The sequence below is a fragment of the Nerophis ophidion genome, linkage group LG18 (assembly GCF_033978795.1).
Source record: "Nerophis ophidion isolate RoL-2023_Sa linkage group LG18, RoL_Noph_v1.0, whole genome shotgun sequence".
Lineage (NCBI taxonomy): Eukaryota > Metazoa > Chordata > Actinopteri > Syngnathiformes > Syngnathidae > Nerophis > Nerophis ophidion.
In genome coordinates, this window is record NC_084628.1 from 41,857,908 (window position 1) to 41,871,271 (window position 13,364).

Here is a 13,364-nt window from a genome sequence, read left to right on the forward strand (position 1 = left end):
TGCACAAACCGTTACGACTACAACATCCTCGGAAGAGGGGGGAGTGTCCTTTTTTTTTTCTTCTTTGTCATGAAAAAGGGACATTTTTGTCATGAAAAAGGGAGTTTTTTGTGGTTAGTGCACTATTTGTAAGTGTATATTGTGTTTTTTAAGTTGATTTAATAAAAAATAAAAATAAAAATATATATATATATTTTTTTTTAACAAAAATACTTCTGCGGCCCGGTACCAATCGGGCCACGGCCCGGTACCAGGCTGCGGCCCGGTGGTTGGGGACCACTGGTCTACGCTAAAGGCACGCCCCCAATATTGTTGTCCGGGTGGAAATCGGGAGAAATTCGGGGAGAATGTTGCCCCGGGAAATTTTCGGGTGGGGCACTGAAATTCGGGAGTCTCCCGGGAAAATCGGGGGGGTTGGAAAGTATGGTGGCACGCTAGATATATAATTGTGGAGTTAAAAACTCAGAAGTGTCAGTCTGGAGTCGATCCATGCCCTGCATGGTGGAACACTGCATGGTCAAAACCATTGAGAACTACAATTCGCAGAATGCCAAGGGGAAAAATGGTTGCCAAATTACTGATTGAAGTCACCTGGATAGGAATGGAGGTTCAGTCACGTTCATGCAGCAAACAAGCTGCACGGGAGGAATAACAACAAGATCTACTTGTACCTGCAAGCTTCTTGATTTTTTTCAAGCTTCTTGACTTAGTTTGAACTGCTGGGTTCAAGTTGAACTACATCATTGTTGCATTTCACTTGGATTATTGATCAAATACTGGCTTTGAGCAGTTGAAAGCAAGTTGTTTCAAGCTTAAGTAACACTCTTAAATTGTTTAAGCTTAAGTTAAAATGGGAAAGTTAAAAGGTTTTAAGTCAAAGCTTATTGTTTTTATTTGTTTGAGTTAAGTGGCAATGATTGTCACACACATGAGGTGTGGCCAAATTATTCCCTGCATTTGACCCATGGGAGGTGAGGGGAGCAGTGAGCAGCAGCAGTGGCCACGCCCAGGAATCATTTTTGGGGATTTAACCCCCAATTCCAACTCTTGATGCTGAGTGCCAAGCATGGGTCCCATTTTTATAGTCTTTGGTTTGACTCGGCCAGGGGTGTCCAAAGTGCGGCCCGCAGGTAATTTTTTAACGGCCCCACGGCACATTTTAAAAATACAATTGAACATTTTTTAAAACGTAAAAGTGATATAAAAGAGCAAACGGGTGAAAAGTAACAAGAAAATATTGCAATGTTTACTCTAATAAGACAAAGCTGCCATGCAGGCTGTTTCTTTCTTTAAAAAATAATAATGCATCAAAATCAATGTCATTAGGAATTATTGATCTATTCAAGGCTCCAATTATGTTACGTTAAATTTTCCACTTTGAGATATTTTTGGGGGGAAAATGTTGCATATTTCGTGTTTGCCATATAAAAATAACTGAGCTGTTTTTTTAAAGAAGGGCCTAAAACAAACATAAAACTTATAATTGACTGATGGATCTGAAGTTGATCTCGAGATTGTGTTAAAAGTAAACAGTAAAAAAATGTATAACTTATTTTCTAACACACACCTTTTGGATCCCCAATAATTTTGCTGAGATTTGTTTTTTAAAGTCATTGCTCAAAAAATAACAATTAATTAAAATCAAGTGAATTATATTTTATATAGCGCTTTTTTTTCTAGTGACTCAAAGCGCTTTACATCGTGAAACCCAATATCTAAATTACATTCAAACCAGTGTGGGTGGCACTGGGAGCAGGTGGGTAAAGTGTCTTGCCCAAGGACACAACGGCAGTGACTAGGATGGCGGAAGCGGGAATCGAACCGGCAACCCTCAAGTTGCTGGCGCGGCCACTCTACCAACCGAGCTAAACCGGTAAAAGTCTGTAAGTCTTTGCTGTTGTCCAGCATTCTATTTTTGTTTACTTTGCAGCCAGTTCAGTTTTAGTTTCGTTTTGCATAGTTTTTGACCTTTTTTTAATGCTCCAAGTATTATATCATCTCAAATATTCCACTTTAAAAAAATATTGGGTGAAAATATTGCATGTTTTGTGATTTTTCCAAAAAGAGCATACAACTTAAATCTTTAAAATCGTTATATTGACAGATAAACATAATGTTGATCTAGAGATTTAAAACTTGAATAATAATTTAAAAAATTACACTGAACAATGACACATTTTTAATATTTTTTTTTTACCAAAACCCTTCGGGGTCCCTGAGATCAAGCCTGAGTGGAGGCCGAAATTTATATTTTTTATACATATACAGTATTGTAACGGTTTTTAACGTTAAAAATATCAAAATGGCCCCCGCTTGCTTTGATTTTTCAGTGGAAAAAGTTTGGACACCCCTGTTCTAACCACTAGGCCACTTCATCATCATCATCATTATCATTTATTGTTATTCCTTTCATTAAAATGCATATTTACAAGCCACGTACAGTTGACACTTTCGTTGTTTTTTTTGTTTTTCTTTCTTATACATTTCCATGATCAGAAAGGAGCAGATGGAAGAACAATATTCTTATATTTATCTGCCCCTTTTTTTTAACACAAATTACAGTATTTTCAATGACTTTATAACTGTTCCCTCCAACAACACCCAAACTCCAACATACTTTTCCATTTTCCTTTAAGCAGTTTCACAATGACACGTCCAATCTAAATCCAAAACTCAGTTTGATATAATTTCAGTTTTCTCTTTTTATAACTCTTTTTAAATACAAATATATTCTTACAGCTTTTTAAGTCTTTGTTTAGAGAATTCCATTCTTTCACACCAACAACCTAGCACATTTGTTTCACATTTGTTTAAAGTCTGTGGTTCTCATCTTCAGATGTGAACACAAATAACTTTTGTATGTCCTTCGGAAGAACTTTATTTCTGGCTTTGAACATCATTAATAGTGTATTCAATTCTACAATGTCTTTTAGTTTTAGTAATCCTGACCTAATTAAGAGAGGATTTATGTGGTCTCTATATCCTACTTTAAAAATGATTCCAATTGCTCTTTTCTGTGAAAGAAATAAAGGCATTATGTTGCTGGGATATGTATTTCCCCATATTTCTGCACAATAATTGAAATAAGGTAGAATAATTGAGCAATATAACATTCTCATTGTGTTGTATGGAAAACTATATTCAACCTTCAAAATAAGTAAGCTTTTAGATACCTTATTTTTCACATGCATTATATGAGCTTTCCATGTCAACTTTTCATCTAAGATGACCCCAAGAAATCTGATTTCAGACACCTTCTCAATTTTCACATTATGGATGAACTAACTTCTATCTTTCTTTTATTACCGAATACCATATACTTAGTCTTTTCCAAATTTAAAGATAATTTATTTATATCAAACCACAATTTTTGTTTAACCATTTCCTCTTCAATATTAGTGGCTAAAATTTTCAAGTCATCTCCTGAACAGTGTAAATTTGTATCGTCTGCGAATAATACGCACTGTAAAATTTTCGAAAGCTCACAAATATCATTTATATATAAAGTAAAAAGTTTGGGTCCTAACTTGTGGAATTCCACATTCAATATTCATACATTCTGACCTATGATCATCGATCTCAACATATTGCTGTCGCTGATGTAAATAACTGGTTAACCAGTCCAGTGCAACTCCTCTGACTCCATAAGTATATAATTTAGAAATGAGAATTTGATGATCTACAGTGTCAAATGCCTTCTTTAAATCAATGAACACTCCTATTGTGTATTTATTTTGATCAACTGCAGTTGTAATCTCTTCAATAATGTTCATGATGGCCAAGCTCGTAGACCTGTTTGACCGAAATCCATACTGATTTTCATTTAATAATTTATGTTTTTCAAGAAAACAGTCTAATTTATTAACAGTTTTTCAAGCACTTTTGAAAATTGAGATAAGAGAGATACTGGTCTATAATTACCAAATGTGTGTTTATCTCCGGTTTTAAATATAGGTATAACCTTAGCGGTTTTCATACTGTCTGGGAAAACCCCTACTTTAAAAGAACAATTAATTATATAATGCAATGGTTTAATGATGCAATCAATTGTGTTTTTTATTATACTCATGTCAATGCCCTCATTGTTTATTGAGGTCTTGTTTTTTAGTTTGTAAACCACAGATAATATTTCATTCTCAGTCACTTCACTTAATGTTTAAAGTTAAAAGTAACAAAAGATGAATGCAAAGTTAAAGGATGAATTCCTGTTAGTTTAACTCTTGCTAAAAGTTAAAACATTTATGTAGAACGTTTCAAACATTATTCAGCGGTTTAAAAGCATTTTTAAAACTGTTTAAAAATTCCTGTGTTGTACATCTGTGGTTGTGATGAACTGAAATGAAACCAACAATGCTTCATTTTGATCAATTTAAAATCATGAGTTGTTCGTTAGTCCCTTTTTAGGAGTAGAAGAGTGGAACTTAAGTACTGGCACAGTATCGCCATACTAATGAATTATTTAAGGTACTATACCACCTCTGAAAAAGCATTGGTCCCCGGTCCTCGTCACGTTGTCTCATTGCTAGTTTATGAACAGAGGAGCATGTTCGGCAGTGCACGCACACAGAGTACTTATAAGCAGACACAGTGTGTGGACAGAAAAAGGAGAACGGATGAATTGTGGCTTAAAAAGTAAAGATAAAGGTGAAGTTATAACACTGAGCTGCTTTAATGTATGATCCTGTAACTACTTGGTATCGGATCGATACCTAAATGTGTGGTATCATCCAAAACTGTCAAGTATCAAAGAAGAGAAGAATAAGTGATTATTAAATTTTAACAGAAGTGTAGATAGAACATGTTAAAAGAGAAAATAAGCAGATATTAACAGTAAATGAACAAGTGGATTAATAACTCGTTTTTACAGTTTGTCCTTCATGATGTGTGTAAATGACACAATATGTTACTGCTGACTAACTAGGAGTCTTTGTTTACTTACTACTAAAAGACAAGTTGTCTAGTATGTTCACTATTTTATTTAAGGACTAAATTACAATAATAAACATGTTTAATTTCTTCATTTAAAGCCAAATAATGACATTTTTTTGTGGTCCCCTTTATTTAGAAAAGTGTACGCCACTTGTACTTGGTATCGTTACAGTCGATGTATGTATAGACCCACCCTAGGGTTGTCCCGATACCAATATTTTAGTACCATATTATTGTAATTTAGTCCTTAAATATAATATAATATAATAGTGAACATACTAGACAACCTGTCTAGTACTTGTCTGGAACTAAAATATTGGTATCGGGACAACCCTTGGGTGGGTCTATACATACATCGACTGTAACGATACCAAGTACAAGTGCCGTACATAGTCGATACTACAATGATTACATCGATATTTTTTTATTTTGTATTTTTAAATTAAAGTAAATATGTCCCTGGACACATGAGGACTTTGAATATGATCAATGCATGATCCTGTAACTACTTGGTATCGGATCGATACCTAAATGTGTGGTATCATCCAGAACTAATGTAAAGTATCAAAGAAGAGAAGAATAAGTGATTATGACATTTTAACAGAAGTGTAGATAGAACATGTTAAAAGAGAAAATAAGCAGAAATTAACAGTAAATGAACAAGTGGATTAATAACTAATTTTTACAGTTTGTCCTTCATGATGTGTATAAATGACACAATATGTTACTGCTGACTAACTAGGAGTCTTTGTTTACTTACTACTAAAAGACAAGTTGTCTAGTATGTTCACTATTTTATTTAAGGACTAAATTACAATAATAAACATGTTTAATTTGTTCATTTAAAGCCAAATAATGACATTTTTTTGTGGTCCCCTTTATTTAGAAAAGTGTACGGCACTTGTACTTGGTATCGTTACAGTCGATGTATGTATAGACCCACCCTAGGGTTGCCCCGATACCAATATTTTAGTACCATATTATTGTAATTTAGTCCTTAAATATAATATAATATAATATAATAATAGTGAACATACTAGACAACTTGTCTAGTACTTGTCTGGAACTAAAATATTGGTATCGGGACAACCCTAGGGTGGATCTATACATACATCGACTATAACGATACCAAGTACAAGTGCCGTACATAGTCGATACTGCAATGATTACATCGATATTTTTTTTTTGTCTTTTTAAATTATGGTAATATAAATCAGTGTATGATCCTGTAACTACTTGGTATCAGATCGTTACCTGAATTTGTGGTATCATTCAAAACTAATGTCAAGTGTCAAAGAAGAAAATAATAAGTGATTATATTTTAATAGAAGTGTAGATAGAACATGTTAAAAGAGAAAGTAAGCAGATATTAACAGTAAATGAACAAGTGGATTAATAACTCATTTTTACAGTTTGTCCTTCAAGATGTGTATAAATGACACAATAATACTACTAAAAGACAAGTTGTCTAGTATGTTCACTATTTTGTTTAAGGACTTAATTGCAATAATAAACATATGTTTAAGGTACCCTAAGATTTTGTGTTAAAAAAAGCCAATAATAACATTTTTGTGGTCCTCTTTATTTAGAAAAGTATGAAAATGATATCGGGACAACACTAGAGAAAATGGATGTTGACTTTGTGCATGAAGTACCGAAACTAGAGCAGAGTTTTTCAACCTTTTCTGAGCCAAGGCACACTTTCTTCATTGAAAAAATCCCGCAGAAATCATTGCAAAATGAAACTCAGTAGCCTATATTAACACTACTAAATTGTTTTCCTAATAGTTGGATTTGACTATGAAGCATAAGCAAGCATGCATCAATATAGCTCTTTTCTCAAAGTAGGTGTACTGTCACCACCTGTTAGATCCCGCTGTGACGTATTTTGAAATGTTTGACGTTTTCCTGTGTGTGGTGTTTTAGTTCCTGTCTTGAGCTCCTTATTTCCAGTTTTGTTGGTGTTTTCCTGTAGCAGTTTCATGTCTACCTTGAACACTATTCCCTTTCTTTTAGCAATCAAGAATATTCAAGTTGTTGATTGTCATGTGCGGATCTACTTAGTGGACGCCGTCTTTGCTCCACACTCTGTAAGTCTTTGCTGTTGTCCAGCATTCTATTTTTGTTTAGTTTGCAACCAGTTCAGTTTAAGTTTGTCAGGCTTGGACTTGGTTTGTTTGTTTTCCCGAGGTGCAAAGCGAATGGAGTGGAAACGGCGTGAAAGTAAAGACATCTTTATTTTAACACTAAAACTAAAAACAGGAACCAACAAAAAGCGGTACATAAAACTGGGCTATGAAACAAAATAAAACATGAAACTAAAACACTTGCACAGTGGCATGAATAACAAAAACTTACGTGGACAAAATGGACAGCGTGGCAAGGCATGAAGCGGATAATCGAGGGCGTGAATGAGGTGATATTGCCGGGCTAACTACCTGGTAACTGTGGCTTAAATAATGAACATGATAAGTGAAAACAAGTGGGAGACAAGACAGGTGAACTGATTGGTTGTCATGGTAACAAAACGGAGTGAAAAAAAAAAAAAAGGAACTTATAGTCCAAAGCACCTGGTATTCCTAGGCAGTCTCCCATAGGGGGGCGGCATAGCCCGGTTGGTAGAGTGGCCGTGCCAGCAACTTGAGTGTTGCAGGTTCGATTCCCGCTTGTGCCATCCTAGTTACTGCCGTTGTGTCCTTGGGCAAGACACTTTACCCACCTGCTCCCAGTGCCACCCACACTGGTTTAAATGTAACTTAGATATTGGGTTTCACTATGTAAAGCGCTTTGAGTCACTTGAGAAAAGCGCTATATAAATATAATTCACTCCCATACAAGTACTAACCAGGCCAGACACTGCTTAGCTTTGAGAACAGATGAGATTGGGGATGCTCAGGGTAGTACGGCCATACAAAACTCATGATCAGACATGACAGAAAACTAAATCAGTTGGCATGGTAACACAAACAAGGAAATGCAAAACAGAACTAAATGTCCCAAAAAACTAAACATAGCATGACCAAAACAAAACATGAACCATAGGCGTGGCAAAGTTTCGTTTTGCATAGCCTTGCCTAAGCTTCATTCGCCTTGTGTTTATTTTTGGTTTAAGCGCTAGACACCTTTTTTTTTTTTTTTACCTGCACTGTGCCTCCCGCTGTCGCCTGCGTATTGTGATCACGACAAAGCAATTAGCTACCTGCTGACACCAAATGATGTGAAAGAGTATTATATGGTTACTCTGCCGAGCTCCAGACAGCACAGACACTCGACGGCACATTTGTGGATTATAAGTACTGGATTGAAAAAATATGTTTAACCCAATTTGGTGTGCCGCGGCACAGTGGTTGAAAAACACTGGACTAGAGTGATGTGTTTTTGTGTATCACAGTGTGTGTGTTATTGCATGCGGGGTTGACTGAGTGTCACTTCATGATTCTGGATGTGGTCTCAGGCAGGTGCAGGACTCAAAGGTCCAACTTGTCTGATTAGCAGGTCTTTCCCTAATTAGAATAAAGGACTTCTACAGATGATTCTAAAAGTGCGTTTTTTGTTTTTTAATCGGCAAATTACAAATCCGCGCGGTGTTATTGATCGGCCCTTATTTGAAATTGAAAATAATGTGATCATGTTTGCACGTACACGCCCAGCAGGGGAGTGTGAGTGTGGATATCGATATTTGCTGCAATCATGCATTGCCCGTATCGATTTTGATTCCAAAGCGACAAGTATGGCGGTTCTCCCGTGTTCTACCGCAGCCTTCTCTCCGCTTCTCTCATTTAACTTAGCTTAGAACTTTCTGTTTTTATCCTCCACACCAGAGGTGTCGAAGTGGTTTTCACCGAGGGCCACATCGCAGTTATGTTTGGCCCCCGAGGGCCGCTTCTAACACTAAAGACTAATTTTACACCATTTTTTTATGCATTTTATTAGTCAATCAATCAATGTTTATTTATATAGCCTTAAATCACGAGTGTCTCAAAGGGCTGCACAAGCCATAACGACATCCTCGGTTCAGATCCCACATAAGGGCAAGGAAAAACTCACAACCCAGTGGGATGTCAATGTGAATGACAAAGAAAAACCTTGAATAGGACCACAGATGTAGTGAGAGTCCAGTCCGTAGTGGATCTAACATAATAGTGAGAGTACAGTCCATAGGGGATCTAACATAATAGTGAGAGTCCAGTCCATAATGGATCTAACATAATAGTGAGAGTCCAGTCCATAGTGGATCTAACATAATAGTGAGAGTCCAGTCAATAGTGGATCTAACATAATAGTGAGTCCAGTCCATAGTGGATCTAACATAATAGTGAGAGTCCAGTCCATAGTGGATCTAACATAATAGTGTGAGAGTCCAGTCCATAGTGGATCTAACATAATAGTGAGAGTCCAGTCCATAATGGATCTAACATAATAGTGAGAGTCCAGTCTATAATGGATCTAACATAATAGTGAGAGTCCAGTCCATAATGGATCTAACATAATAGTGAGAGTCCAGTCCATAGTGGATCTAACATAATAGTGAGAGTCCAGTCCATAATGGATCTAACATAATAGTGAGAGTCCAGTCCATAATGGATCTAACATAATAGTGAGAGTCCAGTCCATAATGGATCTAACATAATAGTGAGAGTCCAGTCAATAGTGGATCTAACATACTAGTGAGAGTCCAGTCCATAGTGGATCCAACATAATAGTGAGAGTCCAGTCCATAGGGGATCTAACATAATAGTGAGAGTCCAGTCCATAATGGATCTAACATAATAGTGAGAGTCCAGTCCATAGTGGATCTAACATAATAGGGAGAGTCCAGTCCATAATGGATCTAACATAATAGTGAGAGTCCAGTCCATAGTGGATCTAACATAATAGTGAGAGTCCAGTCAATAGTGGATTTAACATAATAGTGAGAGTCCAGTCCATAGTGGATCTAACATAATAGTGAGAGTCCAGTCCATAGTGGATCTAACATAATAGTGTGAGAGTCCAGTCCATAGTGGATCTAACATAATAGTGTGAGAGTCCAGTCCATAGTGGATCTAACATAATAGTGAGAGTCCAGTCCATAATGGATCTAACATAATAGTGAGAGTCCAGTCCATAACGGATCTAACATAATAGTGAGAGTCCAGTCCATAATGGATCTAACATAATAGTGAGAGTCCAGTCAATAGTGGATCTAACATAATAGTGAGAGTCCAGTCCATAATGGATCTAACATAATAGTGAGAGTCCAGTCCATAATGGATCTAACATAATAGTGAGAGTCCAGTCCATAATGGATCTAACATAACAGTGTGAGTCCAGTCAATAGTGGATCTAACATAATAGTGAGAGTCCAGTCAATAGTGGATCTAACATAATAGTGAGAGTCCAGTCCATAGTGGATCTAACATAATAGTGAGAGTCCAGTCCATAGTGGATCCACCATAATAGTGAGAGTCCAGTCCATAGGGGATCTAACATAATAGTGAGTCCGGTCCATAGTGGATCTAACATAATAGTGAGAGTCCGGTCCATAGTGGGTCTAACATAATAGTGAGTCCAGTCCATAGTGGATCTAACATAATAGTGAGAGTCCGGTCCATATTGGATCTAACATAATGAGAGTCCAGTCCATAGTGGATCTAACATAATAGTTAGTCCAGTCCATACTGGATCTAACATAATAGTGTGAGAGTCTAGTCCATAATGGATCTAAGATAATAGTGAGAGTCCAGTCCATATTGGATCTAACATAATAATGAGAGTCCAGTCTATAGTGGATCTAACATAATAGTTAGTCCAGTCCACACCGGATCTAACATAATAGTGTGAGAGTCTAGTCCATAGTGGATCTAACATATTAGTGAGAGAGTCCAGTCTAGAGTGGATCTAACATAATAATGAGAGTCCAGTCCATAGTGGATCTCACATAATAGTGAGAGTCCAGTCCAGAGAGGATCTAACATAATATTGTGAGAGTCCAGTCCATAGTGGATCTAACATAATAGTGTGAGAGTCCAGTCCATAGTGGATCTAACATAATAGTGTGAGAGTCCAGTCCATAGTGGATCTAACATAATAGTGAGAGTCCAGTCCATAGTGGATCCAACATAATATTGTGAGAGTCCAGTCGGACTGTCGGCTCCGCCTCTCCACAAATATATTTTTGCATAATTAGACAATATTTAAGTAAATATAATTTTCCGATTACATGGGGTACATCTATTTTTTTTCTCTCCCATAATAGAAATAAATAACGCAATTAGTAAGAAAAGTTACACTACTTTATTGATGCATATTTCCAGGCTTATGAGGGCCAAATAAAATAAAGTGGCGGGCCACATCTGGCCCCCGGGCCTTGAGTTTGACACAATGCTCTACACCGTGGTTAATTGCAAACACACATAATGACAACGTCAGCAAAACAAATCAATAAAAAAGAAGCAAATGAGTGAGATAGACTTGCAATTTATTCCATGTTTTAAAGTACGACGATAAGAATTAAATATTCTATTATCTTGTCAGGAAGATGTATTGTTGCTCTGCTGAATTAGTCATGGCGCTTGATCTTAATCTGCAATATATTCTGACGTAATGAACTTTAACTCCGGTGCTTTGTCGTGAACGTCACAATGTGATTGAACATCTGGCTTTAGACCGCAGTTTGTTCACTTGTCCGTCTAGTTTTAGGTCTTTGAACATGAATGATCTTTCAGACCACATCAGGTTGGATGGACTACTTGTGCACACAAGTGAGTAATGTTCACTCCTCACATTTAAGGAAGTAGAACTTTTCGAGGGACAATACTGTCTCCGCTCGGGATGATCTCCTGCTGGCCCCGCTGTGGACTGGACTCTCTCACTATTATGTTAGATCCACTATGGACTGGACTCTCTCACTATTATGTTAGATCCACTACGGAGTGGACTCTCTCACTATTATGTTAGATCCACTATGGACTGGACTCTCACACTATTATGTTAGATCCACTACGGACTGAACTCTCTCACTATTATGTTAGATCCACTACGGACAGAACTCTCTCACTATTATGTTAGATCCACTACGGAGTGGACTCTCTCACTATTATGTTAGATCCACTACGGACTGAACTCTCTCACTATTATGTTAGATCCACTACGGAGTGGACTCTCTCACTATTATGTTAGATCCACTATGGACTGGACTCTCTCACTATTATGTTAGATCCACTACGGAGTGGACTCTCTCACTATTATGTTAGATCCACTATGGACTGGACTCTCTCACTATTATGTTAGATCCACTATGGACTGGACTCTCACACTATTATGTTAGAACCACTATGGACTGGACTCTCACACTATTATGTTAGATCCACTATGGACTGGACTCTCACACTATTATGTTAGATCCACTATAGACTGGACTCTCACACTATTATGTTAGATCCACTATGGACTGGACTCTCACACTATTATGTTAGATCCACTATAGACTGGACTCTCACACTATTATGTTAGATCCACTATGGACTGGACTCTCACACTCATGCACGCACACATACGAACACAAACGCACACACAAAAATACACAGAAACAAGACAACACACACACACGTGCAAACACACTCGCACACACACACATGCAAACACACACACACACTCGCGCACAGAAACACACACACAAATGCACATACACACATGCAAACATGCGTGCACACACACACACATGCACACACACAAACGAAAATATGCACACACACACATGCAAACACGTAAACACACACATGCACACACAAAAACACTCACACACACTTGAATGCGCACACACAAAAACACACACACACACGCACACTCGAATGCACACAAACAAACAAACACACGCACACTTGAATGCACACACACACACACACACACACACACATGCAAACAAAAAAAATTCACACACACACACATACAAACACACACTCACACACATACACAAACACACACACTCACGCAAACACACGCACGCACGCACACGCGCGCGCGATCATGCCGTCTGCCTGCATCACTGACATTGGTGTGTGAAACAGAGCCAGAAATGCAGTTTTGTGACCAATAAACAGATAAGAGAAGACATTATAAACTAATATGGCTCTCAAAAGTCCAGACCTCTGCCAAGGACACAAAAAAAATGCTCCTCGCCACTTACCTCCTGTATATGCTTGGATTTTGTCATGTATGTTCATACATTATTGACTGATTTCTGCATTTGTTGTCTGCAGGAGGAAGTGAAGAGGTTCCATCGCTACTGCAATCACAGCGGAGGACAAGCAGCTCCTAAGGTGGACAGGTGAGAAGTGCACACACATCTTCAGGTAAAATGCCTTATTAAAAATGGCAAAGAATTAAAGTTTAGTAAGGGAGTGTGTCTTCTTTTTATTTTTTTTAAGTCTTATATCTAGAGTCAACCTTGAAAA

At 37.3% G+C, this 13,364-nt stretch overlaps 1 protein-coding gene across 1 annotated transcript in view; it reads left to right on the forward strand.

The window, feature by feature from the left end:
* schip1 (schwannomin interacting protein 1) overlaps positions 1-13,364 on the forward strand; it is an 845,783-nt gene that overhangs the window by 23,804 nt on the left and 808,615 nt on the right. The window contains exon 3 of the mRNA XM_061878138.1: positions 13,170-13,237. Within this exon, the coding sequence (XP_061734122.1) occupies positions 13,170-13,237 (68 nt within the window). The remainder of the gene's footprint in view (positions 1-13,169; positions 13,238-13,364) is intronic.